The following is a 25,687-nucleotide window of genomic DNA, read 5'->3' as shown; positions in this document are numbered from 1 at the left end:
GCCATGCCACCTTCTGCCTTTTGTCTTTGTAGGGTCGCTCTTTGGATGCGTGGATGTTTTGAATTCCAAATAAATGAGGTTATTGTTGAATCTAATTGCTTAAAAATGATTTATTGATGTATATTGGAATGTTTTGAAATTAAAAAAGGAGCTTAGGAAGAATATTCATCTTAACAGTGTTACTTCTTCCAGCTAGAGTGAGATGAAGGGTTGACCATCTATGCAAGTCTTGCTTAATTTTTTCCATACAGACGGCGAAATTTTGTTGATAAAGAGCTTTATGTTTACTTGTGATGTTTACCCCAGGTATTTAAACTGTTCTGCAATGATAAAAGGTAGGGTGTCTAATCTAATATTATATGCTTGAGAATTCACTGGAAAGAGTACACTTTTATTCAAATTAATTCTGAGACCAGAGATCTTTTGAAATTCTGTGAGTGCTGTTAAGACTGCAGGCACAGAATTTTGTGGGTCTGATATATACAGTACCATATCATCTGAATATAGAGAAACTTTCTGTTCAAGTCCTTCTCTGATAATCCCCAGCATTTCCACAGTGAACTGCCAGTGGCTCAATGGCGATTGCGAAAAGTAGTGGTGACAAAGGGCATCCTTGTCTGGTACCACGTTCTAGTTTAAAGTAGTCTGAGCAAATGTTGTTAATACAAACTGAAGCTTCTGGATTGGTATACAGTAGTCTGATCCACGCACAAATGTTGGGCCAAACCCAAATTTCTCTAATGTAGTGAAAAGGTATTTCCATTCAATCATGTCAAATGCTTTTTCTGCATCCAATGATAATAATATTTCTGGGGTGTTTGACTTTGTTGGTGAGTATATTACATTAAACAGGCGTCGAAGATTGGAAGATAAGTGTCGACCCTTGATAAATCCAGTTTGATCTTGTGATATTACCGAAGGCAGCACTTTCTCCATCCTTCTAGCTATGATTTTTGAGAGTATCTTAACATCATTATTCAGAAGTGAAATTGGTCTGTATGATGCACATTGTAATAAGTCCTTATTTTGTTTAGGAAAGATGGTGATTAATGCTTGGTGAAAAGTTTGAGGTACAATTTGATTGTCTCTGGCTTCTGTAAATGTTGCTAATAGGAGGGGAGCTAACTGAGCAGATAATTTCTTATAAAATTCTTCAGGGTAGCCATCAGGGCCTGCTGCTTTCCCGCCTTTGTTTTGCTTTGGCGACTTAAAAAATTAAATGGGATGACCCGGTTAGCGGTCCAACATTTTTTTTGGTTTCGATGTGAGGCCTGCAGGGGGGCACCAGCTCTCCAAACCCGACACAGACAGACACAAGGCACAAGTCCAGCACATCCCAGGCTTATTTGGCTGTGGATAACTCTTCCCAAATCATCTCCCACACAAACTCAATATAAAGCACGATACAGCACACAACAATGCCTTTTCGTTCTCCGACTGTCTCTTCTCTCTTTCGCGCTGTCCGCCTCCACTCCTCCCCCAACAAGTTTCGTAACTTTCCTCCAATATTAGAGTTCATGGAGTGAAGAAATGGGGCTTCTTTTATGCTGCACCCGGGACTACTTTTGGTTGACTGTTAGTATGGTCCAGAAGCACTTCTGGGTCAGGCGGAAGTCTGATGAAATAAGGATCCACAGTGCATGAGGCACCCACGGCAGCACCCCAGGACCCAACAGGGCTAAGCTACCAAATTCCAACTCCCAGTGTGCCCGGTGAGAATCCATGGTGCCGCAGCAACCCCAGGGAGGCTGCTATCTAGCAATCTGGGGGTGATAATGCCCTATGTCTGCTCTCTCTCCCGGTCCTTCCACTTCATAGGTGTCCCCAGCCAGGTAAGGGCTCTGGCCATTCATCACAGGTGGGTCACTCACCAAAAAACATAGGACATTATACCAGTCAGTCATGCTGGAGAGAAAGCGGAGCCAAAAGCAAAGCTCTCAGCTTACTGGTCAGTCTATGTTGCTTCCCTCACCTGTGGCCACTGGACACTAGCTGGAGCAACATCAGGGATACAAGTGGCGGACATGACTTTAGGGACTTTTTAAACTTGACTGGATATTTGTTTGGAAGAAATAAGTGGATAGGACTGGCGAGCTTTGTTGGGCTGAATGGCCTGTTCTCGTCTTGATTGTTCTAATGAGCTTCTTTGGCAGAGTGTCTATTGGGATGGGATGAGGTTCGCAGACGTGTAGGAGGAGCTCAAAGTAGATCCGCTGCTCTTCCGCGTTAAAAATAGCCATTAGAGTTAGTTCGGGCATCTGATGCAGATACCTCCTGGACACCTCCCTGGGTAGGTGCTTTGGGCATGTCCAACCAGGAGGAGACTACAGGGTAGACCTAGGACATGCTGGTGAAAGGAATTGGAGCAGGGGGGAGGAAAAGTGGAGTTTGGGAAGGTATCTGTTGTCCCTATGATGTGGACTGGATAAGCGGAAGAAAAAGGATATATGGATAGTGCATAATCATCAAACTGTATCTCACCTTCCTGACCTGAAGTGCGGAGTTGCTTTCCATTGCAAAATGCCCCTTTCCCTTTTCTTGCTGTGTACATTTTGTTTTCCAAGCAACTGTAAACAATTCCAAATTCAATCTGTAAGAAATAAAGCAGGTATGAAAATTATGGATTAAGCATTTTGTTACTACAAATTTTTGCAATGTACCATATCTATCTATCTATCTATCTATCTATCTATCTATCTATCTATCTATCTATCTATCTATCTATCTATCTATCTATCTATCTATCTATCTATCTATCTGTTGGAATGACAAATGCAAAGTATTTTACTGTTTCATGCATTATTAGATGCATTGGCTATTCTAAATGGTCCCTAGTGTGTGCTTGGTGGTGTGTGTGTGTGCGTGCCCTGTGGTGGGCTGGCGCCCTGCCCGGGGTTTGTTTCCTGCCTTGCGCCCTATGTTGGCTGGGATTGGCTCCAGCAGACCCCCGTGACCCTGTAATTAGGATATAGCAGCTTGGATAATGGATGGATGGATGGATGGATGGATGGATGCATTACAAAATACATTCTAATAGATAGTATACTGCAGACGTTAATGCTGAGGTCTAAGTTGACTCAGCTAGTAATAAGCTAAACACACAAGATAGAATGCTATGGAAATTACACTTCTGAACTATGTTGAAAACTAATATGACTTTATGTTGAAAAGAAACTTACCTCTTTATTAACAGCAAAGGCTATGGACACTGCCACAAGTGGAAAGCTAATAAAAACAAAAAAATATTGAATTAGAATGATATACGTAGGAACTTTATACCGTTTAATACTCAAGATTACTGGCCTAGATAATAAACACACAGAAATAAAGAACAGAGATTAGTGAAACACAATTAACTGATTATTATGGTCTGAATATAAAAAATGGCCACTCCAGATAGACAAAATCTAAAACAAGGACCAGCAAACAAAGAGGAACTTCATCAAAAGGATAATCAAAGGCCCGAGCCAAAAAGCCCAACAGAGATGGAAACCAAAACTAAACGTTGCTAAAAAAAAATAAATAATAACTGTATACTGTATCCTTATAGTATACGTGGAGAAATGAATTGGTGCCATAATCAAAATTGTATAATTAAAGCTTTATATTCATCCAGGTGGTCCAAGAATGTGATTTAGGTTTCCCTGAATAAGACTAAGGACAACGTCTCTCAGCCAATTTCTAGTTTATTATCTCGACTCGCTTGGTCTCATCTCATTCTCCAACAATTGAATCCAATTCAGGGTGTCATGGGGGTGACACCTTATTCAGGTAGCACTCAGCATAAGGCAGGCCGCCAGACCCTCACAGGAACCACTGAGGTATACACCCCCAGGGCCAGTTTAGAACACCCACACCTTCATGCAGAGTTGGCCCTAGTGTTTGTACTGCATTAGGCAAAGCAGTAAATGGCATCCCAAACTCTGGCCAATTACATGACTCTTCTACAAATGTAGGACTACTGGCATTTTACCCTTTGATACATTATTTTATATATATATATATACATATATATATATTATATATATATACAGTATATATATATATATGTATATATATATATATATATATGTGTGTGTCTATATCTATATATACACATACACAGTAGACCCCCGCAAAATCGTGGTTCAGAGTTCACGGCCTCATTCGTTTGCGGATTGTTCCTTAGAACCTAACTAATAATTGTTAGCAGAAACCGCAAATATATTTTTATGGCTTTTTTCGTGGCAATACTATACTGTAGAGAGAGCACAAAGCAACCATAGAGGAAGAGATGGCTTGTGATGGTGAACATAGCCAGTCCGACAGCATTATTCATTTCTCCTTGCTGCTCCAACAGATACAGCCCAGCATTCCCACATCATAGCAGTTTACCGCGTGTAGCTATCTCGACTGTTTCGCTGAGCATTTTCATGTTTTTGTTTTGTTCTTCTTAAAGCCCTAAGATGTCGTCCAAATGCCCTGCACTTTCTGAGGCTTCTGGCAATGACCTAAGCACCAGAAAAAGTTTAAGACACTCCAGGAGAAGGTTGAACTACTGGATTTGCTCCCGGAACTAAATAGTTATGACGCAGTAGCCACCGAGGAGCTGTAAATCTTCTGCTTTGCTGTGCACTCATTATCATCATTACATACCTTCATTGTACTGCACATCATCATCATCATCATCTTCAATCAATATTATTCATTATTAGTGAGCACCCGTACATTTTACTGTATTTTTATTAAATTAAATTATTATGTCTTTGCCCTACTTATACTTAAACTTAAACATGCTTGCATGAATTACAGTGCATATAGTGGTAACATCGGTATTTTACATTGTAGCACTGGGGGAGACATAGCAGTACAGGACTGGACAGTATACAGGTTTACCTTTATATTCTTTTTTTAGGGTAATGTATTAAGCTGAGTTTGAAATGAAATTAAAGTGTTTTGGGGGCATATTTAGGGTTTAAACTATAAAAATAGGTATTTATAAGCATTTTTTGACCACATTCAAAATTCGCTGTTTTTCACAATTTGCAGGTGCTCTAGGGATGTAACCCTTCGTCTGTATATATATATATATATATATATTGTGAGAGATGGCCGGCAGTTTTTCCCGACCAACACCCCCATGCCGCTAGATGGAGTCCTCCCTGCAACATGGAGGTGCCCTGAATTCCCGCAGGGCATTATGGACAATGGAGTTCGGCTTCACAGCCCTGCTGGTTACCGTGGCGGCTGCCAGGGGATGCTGCAGGGAGGCACGAGTGTCTCTATTATAGCCCAGAAGTACTCCCTAGTCATAGGGGATGGAAGACATACAGTACTTCTGGGCTAAAATAAAAGAAGAGCTTTCATCTGACCCGGAAGTGCTATGGAAGCACTTGGACTGAAGGACAGAAGCACTTCAGGGTGAAGGAATATAAAAGGACGATGGGAAAACCCAACAGAATGAGCCGGAGTTGGGAGGGAGTGTGAAAGAGCTGCTGGGTGGAGAGGAGGTTTTATTATTGATTATTGTGTTATTATTGATGATTTATTGTGTATCGTGGAGATGGAGGTGCGTGGTGCACATTATTGAAGAAATTAAAATCATTTCTTATAATTTTACCTGGTGTCTGGATGTGTTGTCTGTGGGTTTGGAGGAGCGACAGAGCCCTCTACTGTCACAATATATATGTAACATTTTTCTTGTATTCTGTTAGTTTAATAATAATAATAATTTATTTTATTTATAGGTGCCTTTTAAGGCACACAAGGACACCTTACAGAGCACATTAATAAGAACAGCCACAACACAAAATGAATAAAATATTACAGTACAATAAAACCAGAATAAATACAATAATTATAAAACTGAATTTAAATTCATCAGCTAAAATGATCAGACAGAATAAGTCAGCTTAAACAGATGTGTTTTAAAATGACATTTAAAGGTAGGAAGAGAGTCGATATTACGAATGTCTTGTGGGAGAGAGTTCCAGAGGCGAGGGGCCACTCGACTGAAAGCTCTGAACCCCATGGTAGTCAAGCGAGCAGCAGGGATAATAACATGGATAAAGGAAGAAGATCTAAGGATAAGAGAAGGAATGGCGATGTGAAGAAGATCAGAAAGATAAGGAGGTGCCAGATTATGAAGGGTCTTGTAAGTAAGAAGCCGAATCTTAAAATCAATGCGATATTTAAAAGGGAGCCAGTGAAGCTGTTGAAGGACAGGAGTAATAATACGAGCTGCAGCATTCTGAACCAATATGAGAGTTTGTAAAGTAGTTTGTGAGGAAGACCAGAAAGGATTGAATTACAATAATCAATACGAGATGTAACCAGAGCATGAACAAGAATAGCAGTGCTGGTAGCTGAAAGAGATGGACGTAAACGGCTGATATTATCCATCCATCCATTATCCAACCCACTATATCCTAACTACAGGGTCACAGGGGTCTGCTGGAGCCAATCCCAGCCAACACAGGGCGCAAGGCAGGAAACAAACCCCTGGCAGGGCGCCAGCCCACCTCTGGGCACAAACACACCCACACACCAAGCACACACTAGGGACAATTTAGAATCGCCAATGGACCTAACCTGGATGTGTTTAGACTGTGGGAGGAAACCAGAGTACCCGGAGGAAACCCATGCAGGGAGGACCCGGGAAGCGAACCCGGGAACTGAACCCGGGTCTCCTTACTGTAAGGCAGCAGCGCCACCACTGCACCACCCAGGCCTGATATTACGTAGATGGAAATATGCAGACCGAGTAACATTATTAATATGTGCCTTGTTTAAATGCATTATGAAGTGATTTATAATGCAGTAGCAAGCATATCAGCCTAAAGATAGACGGGGCTGGGCAGGTGATTGACAGCAAGATTTTCAAAGGTGTGCCCAAGTTCTGCCATCTTGGAAACCCCCAAATATTCTTGTTGCAACTGACAAGCCAGGGAAGGCTTGAGAAGAAATGCAGAGACTCTTGGGGCACTGGATAATTAAATCCTCACTGATATTTTCTCCATCACCTTCAGTACCATACAGCCATCCCTGTTAAGGGTTAAACTCAGAGATATGCAGGTGGATGAGTCTGTGGTATCCTGGATGATGGACTATCTGTTGGGCAGACCGCAGTTTGTGAGAATCAATCACAAGGAGCAGGCCTGTCTGCTTTAATCTTCAGTCTGTACATCTCAGACTACAAATATAACAGCAGGTCAGGTCACTCAAAGAAATTCTCAGATGATTCCACACTTATGGGGTGCACTGATAAGGGGGATGAGACAGAGGAGAGGAGTCAGGGGGAGAACTTGGTGCAGTAAGAATTTCCTGCATCTTAACATCAGCAAAACAAAGGAAACTGCTAAGTACTAAACGTGGAGGCTTTAATGGCGCTTTTCCACTGCATAGTACGGCACGACACGGTTCAGTTCAGCTCACTTTTGGGGCGTTTTCCACTGGGAACAGTACCTGGTACCTGGTCCTTTTTTTAGTACCACCTCCGCCGAGGTTTCAAGCGCGCTGAACCGTTACCAAAACGTGATGTGTAAACTCTGCTGGTCACTGATTGGCCGGAGAAAATCGTCATTACTGCGTCATTGGCTATTCTTTTCTTTAAAGGTACACACACGCGGAAGTTTGTGTCCCGTCTCTCTATCGCTGGACGCAGTTTGTTGCGTAAGTGGATGAATGTTTCTTCAGACATTCGAAAGTTCTCCAGCCACTGAGTGTTTGTAAAACCGGGAAAAATCACATCCCACCACTCTGAAGCACGGTTAAATGTCCAAACAGATGGTCTATTGCGGCGACTTTTTTGCAAAATGTGGAAGATCTGTTATATACAGAATCAGCATTTTAATGTTACACTGGCAGTTAAGTTAATTTTATGCTTTGCAACAGTGATAAAAGTTAGCTAGTGATGTGCTTTTTTTAGATGCTTACCCTTGCGCGTCGTCGAGCTAAAGTGTTGTCGTTGTCTGCGTGTTGTTGTAAAAGTTCCACGGTGTCACGCGGCAGTAGAGGCGCAACTATAACGCCACGTGAATAATCCCGCCCACTCTAAAGCGGTACTAAACTGCAGTCGAAACGCAAACCGAGCCGAACTGAGCCGAACCAAGGTGAGCTGTACTGAACCGTGCTGTGCCGTACTATGCAGTGGAAAAGCGCCATAACAGACCTGCCATTGCTACGTCTCAAACATTATGGGGACCATGTACAAAAAGTGTTGTGTGACCAAAATGCATACAGATACCCTTAGACTAAAGTCAGCAATGTGCACTTTAATCATGTCTGAATTATTAGATTTGTCATTTTAAACTGTGGAGCAAAGGGGTAAATCAAGGTAAAATGGGTCTTTGTCCCAAACATTATGGAGCGTCCTGTACATAATAATAATACAAGTACAAATCACTGAAAATGAAAACAGCATTTTCATTAATCAGGCCTGGAATCACTCCCAGATGTGGTTAAAGCGCAAAGTAGGCTCTGCAGGCCTCCCCCGGTGGACCCTCCATGGAAACCTAACTCCTAGCGTGTCCTGCAGGAGTCCATGGTGCCACAGCCGCTGCCCACTAATGTCCAGGGGGAGGTAGTGTCTTGCAGATGCCCTCTCCCCCGGTACTTCCATCCAGCTGGCATCCCATCCGGCCTATCATAAAAATATTTAAATATGATATAAAATATAATGGACAGTACTTGTGGACTGGCATCCCGATTGGGATTGAACAAGGGTTCTGACATGTCCAGGTGTCCAGGGTGGCACTGTATTCTAACACTTCTTCTTTTCTTTCCTCTGCAGACAGGATCACTGATGACCTCACCACCAAGGTTATTATAGTTTTGCCCTTTTATATTAGTTTTTATTTCTATATTTTTTCAGACCTTACTTGGAAATTCAGTTTAGTTTTAGTTTTCCTTCATCGTGCATCTTTAGTTTTAATGTAGTTTTTCTTTCACAAAGACATTTATTTTTATATCTATTAGTTTCAGTTTTAGTTTTAGTAGTTATGGCATTGAGCTCCTTTGGAGTTTAGTTTTGTGTCACAATCCAGATAGAACTATACAGTAATCCCTCGCTATATCGCGCTTCGACTTTCGCGGCTTCACTCTATCGCAGATTTTTAATGTAAGCACATCTAAATATATATCACGGATTTTTCGCTGGTTCGCCGCTTTCTGCGGACAATGGGTCTTTTAATTTAGGTTACATGCTTCCTCAGTTTGATTGCCCGGTTGATTTCATACAAGGGACGCTATTGGCGGATTGCTTAGAAGCTACCCAATTAGAGCATGTATTACATATTAACTAAAACTCCTCAATGCTATAAGATATGCTTCCCGCGTGGCGCTTGTTTTGTTTGCTTCTCTCTGTCTCTCTCACTCTCTCTGCCTGACGGAGGGGGTGTGAGAAGAGGGGTTTGTTTACACAGTGGCTGTTTGCCTAGAAGATATGGACGCTCCTGTACAAAATGCCGCTTTATCACGGTGCTTCTGTATACTTAAAAGCACGTATTGATTTTTTGATTGTTTGCTTTTCTTAGTGAGCGCTCACTCTCTCTGACATTCTCTGCTCCTGACGGTGCTCCTTTGAAGATAAGATATGTTGGCATTCTTTCAATTGTGAGAAAGAACTGCCATCTCTGTCTTGTAATGAAGCACAGTTTAAACATTTGACTAAAGGGTGTTATTTCATGTCTAGAGGGCTCTAATAATGTTAACAGTGTGGGAGAGTTTATAAGGGCTTAAAATATATAAAAATAACCATACAAACATATGGTTTCTACATGGATTTTCACCTATCGCGGGGGGGTCTGGAACACAACCCCCGCGATCGAGGAGGGATTACTGTATTTAGAAGGCCGTAAACAGGTTTTCTATGCTCTAACTGCGAAAATATTCGATTTATAAATAAAGAATCCTACTTCGCGGAAATTAATTTATCGCAGCAGAGTCTGGAACGGATTAACCGGGATAAACGAGGGTTGACTGTACACTTAACAGATTTCGACATAATATAAGTTTAATGTTAGAGGAAGCTTACTACACTGCATGGTTTATTTACTATCTGGTTTTGTTTTTGTCTGATAAAAACAAGCATAATCAAAACCAAATACTGAATATGAACAATTTTATAATTTTTCAAGTATTTTCTATATAATTTGTGCTGAATATGTGCTAACTGTTGGCACTTTTTATCTTTTCCTTTTATTGCCCAGAATGAGCCAATTTGTAATGAAATTTACATGAATTTTAAGGTTTGGGTTTTTTTACTCTAAATGTCTACAGAACACAACATATCCTGCTCCAAGACAATGTGCTTACAGTGAATGCCTTTAATATTGCATTTAAAAAATCTCCCATACTGGGCTTTGTTATTTTCTACCAGCCATATTGAAAAGCACATTCCGATATCAAGCATTTGAATTACATGTTGATAAACAACAAACACAAAGAAAGGCGGCACAGTAAATCGCTTTCTATTTCACACACTTTACATGCCCGTATTCAGCTTGCTCTGTCACTGCAAATGCTTACTGGATGAATATATGCGGGTGGCTCATGGTGGATTGCTTTCTGTTTTAGAATTAAAAGGTACAAGGCTTAAAGACGAACAGCAGGAATATTCATTCAAAAACAAAAACTAAAAATACTTTTAGTAAATTATTATTTTATTTCAGTTAGTCTTTCCAGCTACTTTAATAGTTTCATTTAGTTTTAGTTTTTCATTTCGGTTTTGTTAATTATTTCAGTTTACGAAAATTCTTTTTTAATAATAGTTTCAGTTTTGATTTTAGTTTTCGTTAACTATAATAACCTTGCTCACCACCTCTGATGTCACTTACGATGTCTGTCCACCAAGACCCACCTCTCCCTGTCTGGCCTGGCCTGGCCTGTATTTAACTGGCAGTGTCGCCACCTTTGATTATCTAATTTGAGATTCGCCTCCTCAGAGACTTACCTTTTGCTAAAAAGCTTTATTTTTTTTTTTTTTTGCCTTTACAATAAAAGTGGTTGTGGTATCACCCCCAAATCTTTATCTTTGTGATTGTCCTCTTCGACAAGACATACAGTTGTGCTTGAAAGTTTGTGAACCCTTCAAAATTTTCTATATTTCTGCATAAATATGACCTAAAACATCATCAGATTGTCACTCAAGTCCTAAAAGTAGATAAAGAGAAACCAGTTAAACAAATGAGACAAAAATATTATACTTGGTCATTTATTTATTAAGGAAAATGATCGAATATTATATAATTGTGAGTGGCAAAAGTATGTGAACCTTTGCTGTCAGTATCTGGTGTGACCCCCCCAATAACTCAGCTAAAAGTTTCCAGTAACTTTTGATCATTCCTGCACAGTGGCTTGGAGGAATTTGAGCCCATTCCTCCGTACAGAACAGCTTTAACTCTGGGATGTTGGTGGGTTTCCTCACATTAACTGCTCACTTCAGGTCCTTCCACAACATTTCGATTGGATTAAGGTCAGAACTTTGACTTGGCCATTCCAAAACATGAATTTTATTCTTCTTAAACCATTCTTTTGTAGAACGACTTGTGTACTTAGGGTTGTTGTCTTGCTGCATGACCCACCTTCTCTTGAGATTCAGTTCATGGACAGATGTCCTGACATTTTCCTTTAGAATTCTCTGATATAATTCAGAATTCATTGTTCCATCAGTGAAGGCAAGCCGTCCTGGCCCAGATGCAGCAAAACAGGCCCAAACCATGATACTACCACCACCATGTTTCACAGATAGGGATAAGGTTCTTATGCTGGAATGCAGTGTTTTCCTTTCTCCAAACATAACGCTTTTCATTTAAACCAAACAGTTCTATTTTGGTCTCATCCGTCCACAAAACATTCTTCCAATAGCCTTCTGGTTTGTCCACATAATCTTTAGCAAACTGCAGACGAGCAGCAATGTTTTTTTTGGAGAGCAGTGGCTTTCTCCTTGCAGCCCTGCCATGCACACCATTGATGTTCATTGTTCTCCTGATGGTGGACTCATGAACATGAACATTAGCCAACGTGAGAGAGGCCTACAGTTTCTTAGAAGTTACCCTGGGGTCCTTTGTGACCTCACCGACTATTACACGTGTGCCTTGCTCTTGGAGTGATTTTTGTTGGTCGACCACTCCTGGGGAGGGTAAAAATGGTCTTGAATTTCCTCCATTTGTACACAATCTGTCTGACTGTGGATTGGTGGAGTCCAGACTCTTTAGAGATGGTTTTGTAACCTTTTCCAGCCTGATGAGCATCAACAAGTCTTTCTCTGAGGTCCTCAGAAATCTCCTTTGTTCGTGCCATGATACACTTTCACAGACATGTGTTGTGAAGAGCAGACTTTGATAGATCCTGGTCTTTAAATCACACAGGGTGCCCACTCACACCTGACTGGCATCCCATTGATTGAAAACACCCGACTCGAATGTCACCTTTAAACTAACTGATCATCCTAGAGGTTCACATACTTTTGTCACTCACAGATATGTAATATTCGATCATTTTCCTTAATAAATAAATGACCAAGTATAATATTTTTGTCTCATTTGTTTAACTGGTTTCTCTTTATCTACTTTTAGGACTTGAGTGAAAATCTGATGATGTTTTAGGTCATATTTATGCAGAAATATAGAAAATTCTAAAGGGTTCACAAACTTTCAAGCACAACTGTATAATTGGACAACCCCCGTGACAAGTTCATGTAGATTGTCAGGCATTTAAAAATCGCTAGAACATGAAAATAATATAAAACAATATCCATCCATCCATTTTCTGAACCTGGGGAGCAGGAGCCTATCCTAGCAGGCATAGGGTGCAAGGCACGAACAATCCCTGGATAAGACAACTAGTCCACTTTAGATAAAACAACATAAACAGGTAAATGGAAGTCAAACCGTTTTACTAAGTCCAAGTCCTTCTAATTCAATTTTTGTATTGTTTATAAAAATGCCACCCCCAAATTTTGCATAACCCCCCCACCCCTTCCCCAAGAATTCACCCTAAACCACCTACTTTGCCTAAATGGCACTTGCTGGCTTTGAAGATGTTGGAGGAAAACTCACACAAACACAGGAGAAGGCGAAAAATCCACAACAGGATAGGGGATTGAAACCCAGAACCCTGGATTTGTGAAGCAGGAGTGCTAACCACTGTACCACCCAGCTACCCACATTACAAAAATTTGACTAGTTGAAGGGGAAACAAAAAGAAGCAAAGGTCAAGGTCATACCCGTGCACAAAGTTTGTGGTGCCATCAAGTGGGTCAATTAGCCAGGTAGGCCCATCAGTCAGCATCTGTGGTGCACCGGCTGTGACCGACTCTTCAGCGATGAATCTGAAAATGAATGAACACAACAGATGAGATTTGCTGAGTCGTCCTGTGACTCCCTGAACAAAGCCATTTAGAATTAATCAAAGAAGGACCTCTGGAACTCCAAAATGCAACAAACAGCCACAAGTTTGAGAATTTATCAAATTGGACACATCTGCAGAATGACCCCGTGGCATGGTAATTAATATACCTTGTAAGTGCCGGAGTGGATGGACTGGCATCCTGACCGGGACTGAGAGTGATGTCTTACCTGGCCGAGAGGCCATAATGGATGGAAAACAGAATGGAAGCAGCAACCCAACCGGGATGGATAGTGTTTCCTATCCCAGTCAGGGCATTCAGGCCATAATGGATAGACTGGGACAGTTGATCTCCCAAACACGACAGGTGGCAGTGCTTCTCTGGTACAGTCTTAGTTTGAACACCCGCAGGATATTAAGGGACCGGTAGTCTGGAAGAGCAACCTTATCGGGGTTTCTGGGTGCCTACTTTGAGGAGCTTTCACCTGACTCGGAAGTGCTACCTATGGGCTATGCCCTGTAGTTATGTAATTATTATTATTGTGTGTAATACCACCCCACGAGGAGAGGTGGCACAGTCACTAAACTTGTTATCTCTTTTTGTCTCCGAGGCACTGAGAAACTGCCCCTTAAAGGTAGCTGAACTCTGACCCCAGAGGCCCCGCCCATGTGGACTGGGATGCTATAAAACCAAGACTGGTCCCAGAAAAGGGGGTCTCACTTCACGGAGAAGCCTCTGCATGACTGACCTGCTAAGACAAGCTCCTTCCTCTGACATGCCTAATTGGCATTTAAGAAGCTTGATTTCTGTTGCACCACCAAGCGTGTATCTGAGTTCATCCATCCATCCATCCATCCACTATCCAACCTGCTATATCCTAACTACAGGGTCACGGGGGTCAGCTGGAGCCAATCCCAGCCAACACAGGGTGCAAGGCAGGAAACAAACCCCAGACAGGGCGCCAGCCCACCGCATGTATTTGTGTTCAGTTTTTTGGAATATTGCTTTAAACGGGGTGGCCTGGTTGGCACCCCAACTTTTTTTGGGGCCTGGCATCGGAAGTACTCCCGGGTCTTGTATAAAAGAAGCCACTTTGCCTTACCTCATGAGTCTAATGGCCACACTGGGGAGTGCTGCCGGAAGTTCATCGTCAGGCACCTGGAGCACATCCGGGGCAGGATAAAAGGGGCCGCCTCACTCCATTCGGGGAGCCGGAGTCGGGTGCAAGAAGGACGGAGCTTGCGAGACAGGAGTGGAGGCAGCCGAAGGAACCAAGGACTGGACACTGTAAATACCGTATTTACTCGTGTACCACACGCCCTCGTGTAAGACGCGCACCCTAATTTTTACAAAGAAAATCGCAAAAAAAGTTTTGCTCCGTGTACGACGCACGTTGTGAATTATATAGGAAGCGTTCAGAGAGAGAGAGCGAGCACTGTCGAGCAAAAGTGCGCGAGCAAGAGAGCACGAGCAAGAGAGCGAGAGAGAGAGCGTGAGTGCGCAAGCGACGCGAGATGGAGAGAGCGTGAGTCGGCAAGCGAGCGAGCGAGAGAGGGAGAGAGCGTGAGTGGGCAAGCGAGCGAGAGAGGGAGAGAGCGAGTGTGGGCAAGCAAGCGAGCGAAGAGAGCACGAGTGCGCGACTGAGCAAGCCCAAGCAGAAGAAGTTTCCTCGTGGATGACGTCCACATTTCCTCGTGTATGACCTGATTTTCTAATGCTAATTTTTGGGAAAAAATGTGTGTGCGGTACACCCGTAAATACGGTAATTTGTAAATAAACATGTGTGTTGTTGACACTGCATTATTGTGTCTGTCTGTTGTGGACTACTACCTCTTACACCCTGTAACCTCTCACAGTTTGAAGAAGGAATCCGCACGGCCTGCAGCGAGGTCGGAGAAGAGATCCTGCAAAACGTCGGAGAGGCTTGCGTCTGAAGGTGGCTGAAATGGCAAGCCTAGAAAGTAAAACTGCAACGACTCCTTTGTTGATGCTAGAAATATTAATAAACTCAGTTTCTTGTGTAATTTTTAGGAATTTATTAAAAGTGCATACTGACTTTTGGGACACCCTGTATTATTACTAGATGTGTAAGTCTGTGCTGTAAAAAGCCTGGGGTCATAGAAACTAATTAAAATTAAAAAAAAACTGAAATGTAGAGATGTCAGGTAATTGAAAGGAACTACTCTGGGCGTCTCCCTCCTAGGAGGATTTGTTTTGCCGAGGTGCTCGCCTCGCTTGTGCATTAGCGGTAGGAAGAAAGTAAAAGCAAAACCGTTTTGTCAATATGTTCGCCTCATTTCTGTATTAGCGGCTAAGTGACTTTGTCTTTCTTCCGAGGTTTCGTTTTGCCGACATGCTGGCCTTACTTGTGCATTAGTGCGTAATCGACTTTGTCTTTCTTCGGAGGTTTCGTTTTGCTGATGTGCTCGCATCGCTTGTGTATTAGCAGCTAAGTGACTTTGTCTTTTTTCGGAGGCTTCATTTTGCAGTGCCGACATGCTGGCCTCGCTTGCGTATCCTTGGAGGCAGAGCCATTACCCCGACTCTACCTGTCACTTCCGGGCCAGACAGACAGAGACACACACTTCCAGGCATAGACATTTATATACAAGATTCGGGTTCTTCTTATACCCTTGAGCTGAGCCACCACCCTTGAAATTTCTCTGCATATAACAACTGTCCATTCTCATTTATAGGACCTCTGCTTAGTCATCCTTCCGTACATTTTGTATATTACATCAACCTTTCTTCTGGTACGTTCTTTACTTGACCATCTCAGTATTTTTCCTAAACTAATTCTTATATTTCAGTGTCCATTTTGTTCACTTGACCTTTGCTGTGCCTGAACAAGTTTCTGACATTTATTAACCCGTTATGCTATTTCTTTAAGATAAATGCTATGTTACCATAAAATTATTCTTCCACAAAGAAAACTACCATTCAAATGGATCAAAGAAGTGCCAAAATGGCAAAGACTCGGCCAATGATCAGCTGCAGGAAGATCACAGTAGGTCTAAAGTTACCTGTGAGCACCTGAGTGACAATCAGAAGACGCCTATGTAAAGCCAAGCTATCGGCAAGAAGCCCCCGCAAAGTCTCATTGTCGAAAAGAATGGCATGTGCTGAAGAGGTGACAATTTACCAAAGAACACATAGACTGGCCTGAAGAGAGATTGTTCTTTTGGGGTCTAGGGGCTGCAGACGACCCCCAAACACTGAATTCAAGCCACAGTACACTGTGAAGACAATGAAGCACAGTGGCCCAAGCACCATGATATGGGGATGTTCTTCTCATACTATGGTGTCGGGCCTGTTTATCACATACCAGGGATCATGGATCAGTTTGAATACCTCAAAATACTTGAAGAGGTTATGTTGCCTTATGCTGAAGAGGAAATGAGTGTTTAAACAAGACAACAACTCCAGACAGACAGACAGACAGACAGACAGACAGACAGACAGACAGACAGACAGACAGACAGACAGATAGACAGATAGATAGATAGATAGATAGATAGATAGATAGATAGATAGATAGATAGATAGATAGATAGATAGATAGATAGATAGATATGTTATTAATCCCCAAGGGGAAATTCACATACTCCAGCAGCAGCAAACTGATAAAAACAATATTAATTAAAGAGTGATAAAAATACAGTGCAAGTTAAAAAATGTAAGGTTGAGAGTGTGAGGCAGGTATAACAGACAATAACTTTGTATAATGGTAACGTTTAACCCCCCAGGTGGAATTGAAGAGTCGCATAGTTTCGGGTATCCTCAGTCTGTCAGTGGAGCAGGATGGTGACAGCAGTCTGTCTCTGAAGCTGCTCCTCTGTCTGGAGATGATCCTGTTCAGTGGATGCAGTGGACTCTCCATGATTGACAGGAGTCTGCTCAGCGCCCGTCGCTCTGCCACGGATGTCAAACTGTCCAGCTCCGTGCCTACAATAGAGCCTGCCTTCCTCACCAGTTTGTCCAGGCATGAGGCGTCCCTCTTCTTTATGCTGCCTCCCCAGCACACCACCACCTAGAAGAGGGCGCTCAGCACAGCCATCTGATAGAACATCTGCAGCATCTTATTGCAGATGTTGAAGGACACCAGCCTTCTAAGGAAGTATAGTCGGCTCTGTCTTCTCTTGCACAGAGCATCAGTATTGCCAGTCCAGTCCAATTTATCATCCAGCTGCACTCCCAGGTATTTATAGGTCTGCTCCCTCTGCACAGTCACCTCTGATGATCACGGGGTCCATGAGGGGCCTGGGCCTCCTAAAATCCACCACCAGCTCCTTGGTTTTGCTGGTGTTCAGGTACAGGTGGTTTGAGTCGCACCATTTAACAAATGAGCAACATCTTGGTTCCAGACTAACAAGATTGACATTATGGAGTGGTCAGCCCAATCCCCGGACAATAATCCAATAGAAAACTTGTGGGGTGACATCAAAAATGCTGTTTCTGAGGCATTCTGAGCTTTATTCACTTTTTTAAACACACTGCTATTATTCTGAACACAACTGTAACTGTTATTTATTATCATTTGAACTTTTGGTGGCCAACTTGGCCCTCTGTTTCATGATGTTTCATCTTCTCATCCTTCTTACTTTGCCCGTAATTGGCAGAACAATTAAAAAAAAAAAAAAAAAAAAGATGGACAAATTACCTGTGGTCTGGGAATTTTTTCTCGATTGACGATATGATCATTTCCTCAACTTTTCGATCAGTCTCTGTAACCAGATCTGCAGGAGAACTTTTCAACATTACGGATTTGTTATTCTCAAAAGCTTCACATATCACCTACGGAGCAAAGTGATAAATAGGAGATTTATTAGCTTCGTCATCTCTGCCACAGCCCTCCTAATCAATTCATGTGAGGCCACCTGTAACATAAATCTGAAACACAGGAGGGTCCAAAACAAATGTAAAAGAAGGGATGCGTCTTATCGTTATCAATTACAGTGCACTTCACACTTTGAATGCCCGTCACCTCATTGTATGAGGGAAAATCAAAAAGTAAACCCATTTGAAAATTACATGGTAACCGCAACAGATAGAGGCTGACACAATAGCTCCTGTTTGTGATGGCTTATGGGTAGTTTGAACACAAACAGCACATTCTAGTTGAAAGTCAAGTGAACATGAATGCCCTCCTGTGGGATTGCAATACACCACATTGTCACTTCTTTGGGCGTAGGGAGTAAAACCTGCTGACCTTCACCAAAGGATGTTGGCTCATGAAGACCAGTAAGCTGTTTGGGTTTCCATCTTGCACAAAGTTTACAGTACCCCAAGGCAACGTGTACTATATGGCATGAGCAGATCCATAGTTGGTATGCAAATGTGTGCAGCAACAGCGGAGAACGTCATTTGCTGGTCTTCTCTCATGAAGACATTCACCATGCCGAAGAGAGCAACCACGTGCATCACAGGACTTCAGAACATGTCCATCTCTGTCAGACTCAGAGAATTATACCTGTTTAGTCTCGAGCAGAGGAGTCTCCATCATAACCTAATCCAGGTCTCCAGAATCCTCAAAGGCAATGATAAAATTGATCCAGCAACATTCTTCTATCTTAAAGGCTGAACATCAGTAGAAATTAAGTGGAAGTTAATTTAGGACTGAAGCCAGGAAGGATTTATTTACGCAAAGAGTTGTGGGGCTCTGGGACAAACTAGCGAGACATGGAGTTGAAGTTGAAACCTCAACAACCTTTAAGAAGAATCTGGAGGAGATGTTGGGACACCTTAGCTATGAGCTAAACAAACGGGCATGATGGACTGAATGGCCTTCTCTCATTTGTGAAATTCCTGATGTTCTTAAGTTGATGTGGGCTTGTGTGTGTGAGGCTGATGGTCAACTAGATCGAGCCTCCTCATCTTCACTTGTTCTTCCCACTTTAAACCTTTCATTGCATTGTGAAATGATTGGACAGACACAGGAAGAGGTTTGGGGGGGAGCTGCCCATATACAGTACACCCCCAAAATTTGAGGGGGTTACGTTGGTAGAGCACCAGCAAATTGTGAAAAACTACAAATTTTGGATGTGGTTAAAAAAATGCCTATTTTTATAGTTTAAACCCTAAATATGCCCCCAAAACAGTTTAATTTAATTTCAAACTCAGCTTGATACATTACCTAAAAATAAAGAATGTAAAGGTAAACCCGTCTACTGTACAGTACTGTACTGCTATGTCTCCCGCAGTGCTAGAATGTAAAATACCGATGTTACCACTGTAATTCATGCAGGTGCGTTTTCATTGCCAGAAGCCTCAGAAGGTGCAGGGGCTTTAACCCTTAAACTGACACATACTTTAATGCATCCCTGGACGCCAAATACTTTTTTGCTGCACTTTAAGTAAACGTCACAATTCACAATGAAAAAGTGAAATTTTAATAGAACGTATTTTTTTTTTATTCAAAGAGCATCACAATTACTGCAACACTGATCATTTTACACACTGCTAATTAGCTGTAAAAACTATTAAAAAAACTACTGTAACAATATGTACAAAGTGCAACTGACGCCATGGATGAAACTCAGTAAATCACCGACTGTGCCAACTGCGCTTGAACTGGCTGTACACAAGCACACAGAGGCCAACGCTGATGCTGGCAGGCTAGTCTAGGGCAGCGGCTGAATCCCAGAGACAGTGAAGCTGCAGAGCTGCAGGGTGTCACACTTGGGTCACAGAATTGCACAGAAACACAGGAGATTGCAGAGACAGGTACTTTAATCAAACACTTCAAACAAACATGTCTCTTTCAGAAGTAAAACGAGCTCAGTATGCAGTTAGTTCTCGATTAAAGAATAGACAAACTTCATAGGGGAGCACAACGGGAGTGGGACACCCAACAGCAGCAGAGGATGTCTGGGGGAGGAGAGAGAAACAAAGCAATCAGCCAAAAAGGGCAGGTGCTGTGCAGGCTTTTAAGTATGAGTAGCGTCGCGCGAGAAGCATATCATGCGACAGAGCAGCCGCAAGTTAACCCAGAAAGAAAGGGAACAATGTGAAAGTAGTCTATCAGCGTTTTTTAACTCTTTCGGGGCTGATGTTGACTTTTATCAAAAGGAGGAGCTGACAATGGTGATCAACTGTAAACTGTGACAAAACCAACCGTTACATTTTTGTTGGATGCTCATTGCTAGAAGGAAAGTTAGATTCATTGGTTTGACCGAGATTCCCTGCGCTCTCGTGAATAGCAAGGCTCACACAAAGGCAAAAATGGCACTGACATCTGGTGAGAGATCAAAGCGAATGCATAAAACAAACTACTCCGTGGACGACGTTTTGCCTATTATCTCTGAGCTGGACTAAGACTTGTTGGACTGTGATTTTGATACAAGTGATCAAAAACGAATGTGAGGTTCCAGCTTCAGCTGATTGGTCCCCAGCTAGTCGTGGTACTGACAATGTTCACCAGGGAGGACTGCCACTTAACAATGAAAAGAGGTAGAAATCAGATTGTAATGCACTGTGACCGTGACCACTGCTGCTGTCCCAGCCATGCAAAGACAGCCTGGCAGCAAGACTGCCGCACATTCTTGGCAAACTGGCAGCCACAGCATGCAACAACAGACATTTTATGTTGATTTCTGAGTGAAACCATTGTTTTTTGGAAAAAATATTCAGCCCTCAAAGAGTTAAGAGGGTTTTATTGAGGATCGTCCGTGTCTTCTAAGGGTGTCTTCAGCCCCCCTGCTCACAAGGGGCTAGCAGTGGTCATGAGTTGGCTGCTCAACGAATGTACGGCACTGACAGATCAGCTCCTGCGTGCTTGCAAATGGCACTGGGAAACGACTACTGTATAGCCGGTTGTGTTGGTTTAAGGGTTAAAAGGAACAAAATGGAAAACACAAGAACACTCAGCTAGAGATGCGTCACAGTCAATCAGCAGGAAGGAGAAATGAATAATGCTGTAGCGGTCCGATGCCGCTAAGATTCACACCGTCTCGATTTATTTATTTTTATGGTGGAGATTCCAGGGACGCACCCAGCTTTGGCCCGACCCGCATGCACTCACAAACAGAAACAAAAAAAAAGCAATCCGTTAATCAAACAGCAAATAAAGAATGTAATGAAAACAAATGAAAACCGCAATACCACCCCTGTTCCCCTTACGGTGATTATACATTAAATACAACAAAGCACCAACAAAACGTACAGTAAATCATTAAAAACGTTCATGAAAAACGGCAACAGATGAAATGTAATGATGAAGATAGACAGTCCGGAGATCCGCACGTTGAATGGGAATGTACAGATAGCCCTGCCGCTAGTTACTGAAATGGTGAAGACGGGCGGATGGGTTCAGGAGCGCTCCTTTCTTTGCAGGATGGCCATGAATCCATTTACAGTCCTCATGTACACAGGCAGACAATCCAGACGCATGAAACGATCCAGGACAAAACGAATAAATACAGGAAACCCAACAGAAGGCAGGCAGGCAGACAGACAGGAACTTGAAGCACAAATTAGAAAAAGTTTTTATTTGCTTTTGGTCCCCGGTCCCCTAGTTTCAAATTCTTTTGGCTACTTTCACCATCCCAAGCCACGTTTTCCTCTACAGTTGCTTCCTATTCTCTCTGCAGTACAGTATTGCCACGCAAAAAGCCATAAAAATTGTGGAGGATATTTGCAATTTCCGGTAAATTAGTTAGGTTCTAAGGAAAAATCTGCGAATGACTGAGGACACGAACTCTGAACCGTGACTTCTGTACTTGAATTAGGCTGCCAAAATGGAAATGTTGGTTCTATAGAATAGGTCTCAACAGACTTCAGTTCAACAATAAAACCATCATGATTGGCAAAGATGGTGGTTTTAAAGATGGGCAGGGGAAGTGATGTTATCAGGGCAAGAACTGCAAATGATGTTATTGGGACCTGAACCAGAAGTGACATCATCAGGCCCAGAAACCTGAAGTGGTGACCTTGAGTTCAGCTGAAATTTCCTATGGTTGGTCTGCCACCAATGACACCATTCATAAACTTTTCATTGAGTCCTGCTGTTTCACTTTTGTACTGTGCCAACATCCTTTGGTTAGTTTCTTCATACACAAAGTGGTGCATCTTGGACACATCATTAGTGTCGAACCCAGGGTTATAAGGTGTTTTGGGTCTTAGATCATCAGACATCCTGATGTGGGTGATCCAGTTGAGGATGATCAGTCCCCAGCTTGTGTCCAAGTAGTGTGCTACATCATGCATCACCCTTCTTGATCCACAACCACCTTGATGCTTTTTTTGCAGCAACAATGATGTTCTAGGTGGCTCTTCTGTCCTGCAACCCTCTAATGCCAAGGAGACATCAGTGGACGATACAGAGACCACCCTGTCAGGCTTGGATGTGGCTGCTCGGCAATGGAGACCCATTCCATGAAGCTCTCTACACACTGTTCTTGAACTTTTGGAGGTCTGTAGCTATTGACTCTGCAGAAAGTTGGCAACTTCTGCACACATCAGCATACGCTGTCCCCGCTCTGTGATTTGACGTGGCCTACCACTTCATGACTGAGTTGCTGTTGTTCCCAATTGCTTCCACTTTGTTACAATACCACTGACAGTCAACTGTGGAATATTTAGGAGTGAGGAAATTTCATGACTGGACTTATTGATCAGGTGGCATCCTATCACAGCAACACGCTGGAATTCACTGAGCTCCTGAGAGTGACCCATTCTTTCACAAGTGCTTGTGGAAGCCATCTGCAGGCCGAGGTGCTTGATATTATACACCTTTGGCCATGGAAGTGATTGGATCACCTGAATTCAATGATTTGGAAGGAGGGGTCCCAATACTTTTGGCAATATAGTGTATGTTCATCTACCAGCTCAAGTTATTTTGCCTTCTTACTCTCCTGGGCCTCCTGTATCTATCTGGCCTTCCCAGGGAGCAGTGATCACTCGCTTGGACTGGTCAGATGTTAAGACCAAATGGGGTCCGAGTGTCACCTTCGAGAGGTGTTTCAAAAACTTCAACTGCTTTCCCAGGTCAGCCTTCAGCTACCAGTCCTGCTACGAGGCTAGCAGCCCAATTGGGGTCCTGCACTCCCCCTGGGTTTTCCCCTTCCGTAACAAAAGCAATGGTGTGCCTTATTGGGAGCTGGTGTTTGTTTCCAGTGCAGATGGTGTCAGCAGCTGCCTTCAGCAATGGCTCAAGGTGCCAGCTATACCTCCATCCTCCCATCTTGAAGATGTGAATTTGTGTAGGTTTTACTCCTTCAGCCCAAAGAAATCTCACTAGGGCGCAGTGTTCAATGATGGTGCGCAGAGCGTCCATGTTGATTAGACCTTGGCTACAAATAGATTAATGGTAGAGTGCTGCAATGTACGAGGGGGGACCCAAAAAGTATGAGAATTCTTTTCTGGAGGGGTGTTAGTTCTGACGTTTGCTGCTAGGTGCGTGTACTGGACTGCCCTCTGCACCATTTGGCCAAGCGGCGTCCTTAGGGAAAGGTCTGAAAGGTCAGCGTAATTTTATTTCTCAAGCCACTGTTACCGTCTTCATCGATTTTGTGATGGCAGACTTGAAAGAATAACATGTTTGCATCAAGCTGTCACAATGCTTTGAGGAGCTTTCAAAGAAGAAGCTTTGAGTCAGGCAAGGGTTTTTACCTTGAAGTACTTAAGCAATTGTGTGATGCTGTGCTGGAGAAAACGACCTGAACTGTGGTGGTCAGACAAGTGGCTTCTGCATCGCGACAACGCTCCCGCTCACACAGCATTAAGTGTGGGCAGTTTCTCATGAAAAACGGGATGACAACAGTGAAAGAAGACACAATTATAAAACAAAATAAATCAACATTAACATCGAATAAGAGTAAGGTTCAATGGCCAGGGGGGACAGAAAAAACAAAAAAACTCCAGACGGCTGGAGAAAAAATAAAATCTGTAGGGATTCCAGAGCATGAGACCACCCAGTCCCCTCTGGGCATTCTACCTAACATAAATGAAACAGTCCCCTTTGGATTTAGGATTCTCACGGAAGGGCTTGATGATGATGATGGTCATGTAGACTTCTGCCTTTTAATCCGTCCATCATTGTTGGAGCATCATGAAGCTTTGAGTAGGTGGAGGTGGCGCAGGCCACCACCACAAAGAAACCGGAAAAAGAAACAGAAAAGAGAGTAGGGGTCAGTACCGATTTTAGAGCCACCATGAATAGTTATTATGATGAATTGAACATACAGAGTATCAGGATTAAGTTAAATTAAGATTAAAATGAAGTTATAGAAAGGCCATGTTAAAGTAATGTGTTTTCAGCAGTGTTTTAAAGTGCTCCACTGTATCAGCCTGGCAAATTCCTATTGGCAGGCTATTCCAGATTTTAGGTGCATAACAGCAGAAGGCCACCTCACCACTTCTTTTAAGTTTTGTTCTTGGAATTCTAAGCAGACACTCATTTGAAGATCTAAGGTTACGATTTGGAATATAAGGTGTCAGACATTCCGATATATAAGATGGGGCGAGATTATTTAAGGCTTTATAAACCATAAGTAGAATTTTAAAGTCAATCCTGAATGACACAGGTAACCAGTGTAGTGACATCAAAACTGGAGAGATGTGCTCGGATTTTCTTTTCCCAGTTAGGATTCTAGCAGCTGCATTCTGCACTCGTTGCAAGCGATTTATGTCTTTTTTGGGTAGTCCAGAGAGGAGTGCGTTACAGTAATCTAGTCGACTGAAAACAAACGCGTGAACTAATTTCTCAGCATCTTTCAGTGATAAAAGAGGTCTAACTTTACTTATGTTTCTTAAGTGAAAAAATGCTGTCCTAATGATCTGATTAATATGCGATTTAAAATTCAGATTACAGTCAACAATCACCCCTAAGCTTTTTACCTCCGTCTTGACTTGTAATCCTAATGTATCCAGTTTATTTCTAATAGCCTCATTGTATCAATTATTGCTGATCACTAAAATTTCAGTTTTCTCTTTATTTAACTTGAGAAAATTATTATTCATCCATTCTGAGATACAAGTCAGACATTCTGTTAGAGAATCAATAGAATCACAACGAAAACACAAAACAGTGCAAACGTCACTTCAGAATAGTTTGGGAATTACCGTCTGCTCATGTAGGCACAATGCATAGATAAAAAGGCAACGTGCTCCGTGGTTACTCTCTCAGGTGGGCGTTATTAAAAGTCAAAATGGAGGTAAGGAATTTAGGGGTAACTATTGACCTGAAATTAAAATCACATATTAATCAGATTACTAGAACAGCATTTTTTCCACTTAAGAAATATAGTAAAAGATAGACCTCTTATAACATTGCAAGATGCTGAGAAATGAGTTCACACTTTTGTTTTCAGTCGACTAGATTACTGTAACGCACTCCTCTCAGGACCACCCAAAAAAGACATC

The 25,687-nt window shown here is 42.4% G+C and overlaps 1 protein-coding gene across 1 annotated transcript in view; it reads right to left on the bottom strand.

The window, feature by feature from the left end:
* The window catches only part of LOC120530136 (inositol monophosphatase 1-like), a 47,187-nt gene that overhangs the window by 15,295 nt on the left and 6,205 nt on the right, over positions 1–25,687 (bottom strand). Inside the window, exons 2-5 of the mRNA XM_039754331.1 lie at positions 17,988–18,121; positions 13,205–13,309; positions 3,180–3,225; positions 2,482–2,590 (exon numbers count right to left, since the gene is read on the bottom strand). Of these exons, the coding sequence (XP_039610265.1) occupies positions 2,482–2,590; positions 3,180–3,225; positions 13,205–13,309; positions 17,988–18,121 (394 nt within the window). The remainder of the gene's footprint in view (positions 1–2,481; positions 2,591–3,179; positions 3,226–13,204; positions 13,310–17,987; positions 18,122–25,687) is intronic.

This window comes from Polypterus senegalus, chromosome 5, assembly GCF_016835505.1.
Source record: "Polypterus senegalus isolate Bchr_013 chromosome 5, ASM1683550v1, whole genome shotgun sequence".
NCBI classification, from domain to species: Eukaryota; Metazoa; Chordata; class Cladistia; order Polypteriformes; family Polypteridae; genus Polypterus; species Polypterus senegalus.
The sequence above is the reverse complement of the archived record's forward strand: the minus strand, read 5'-3'. Positions and strand labels throughout refer to the sequence as shown.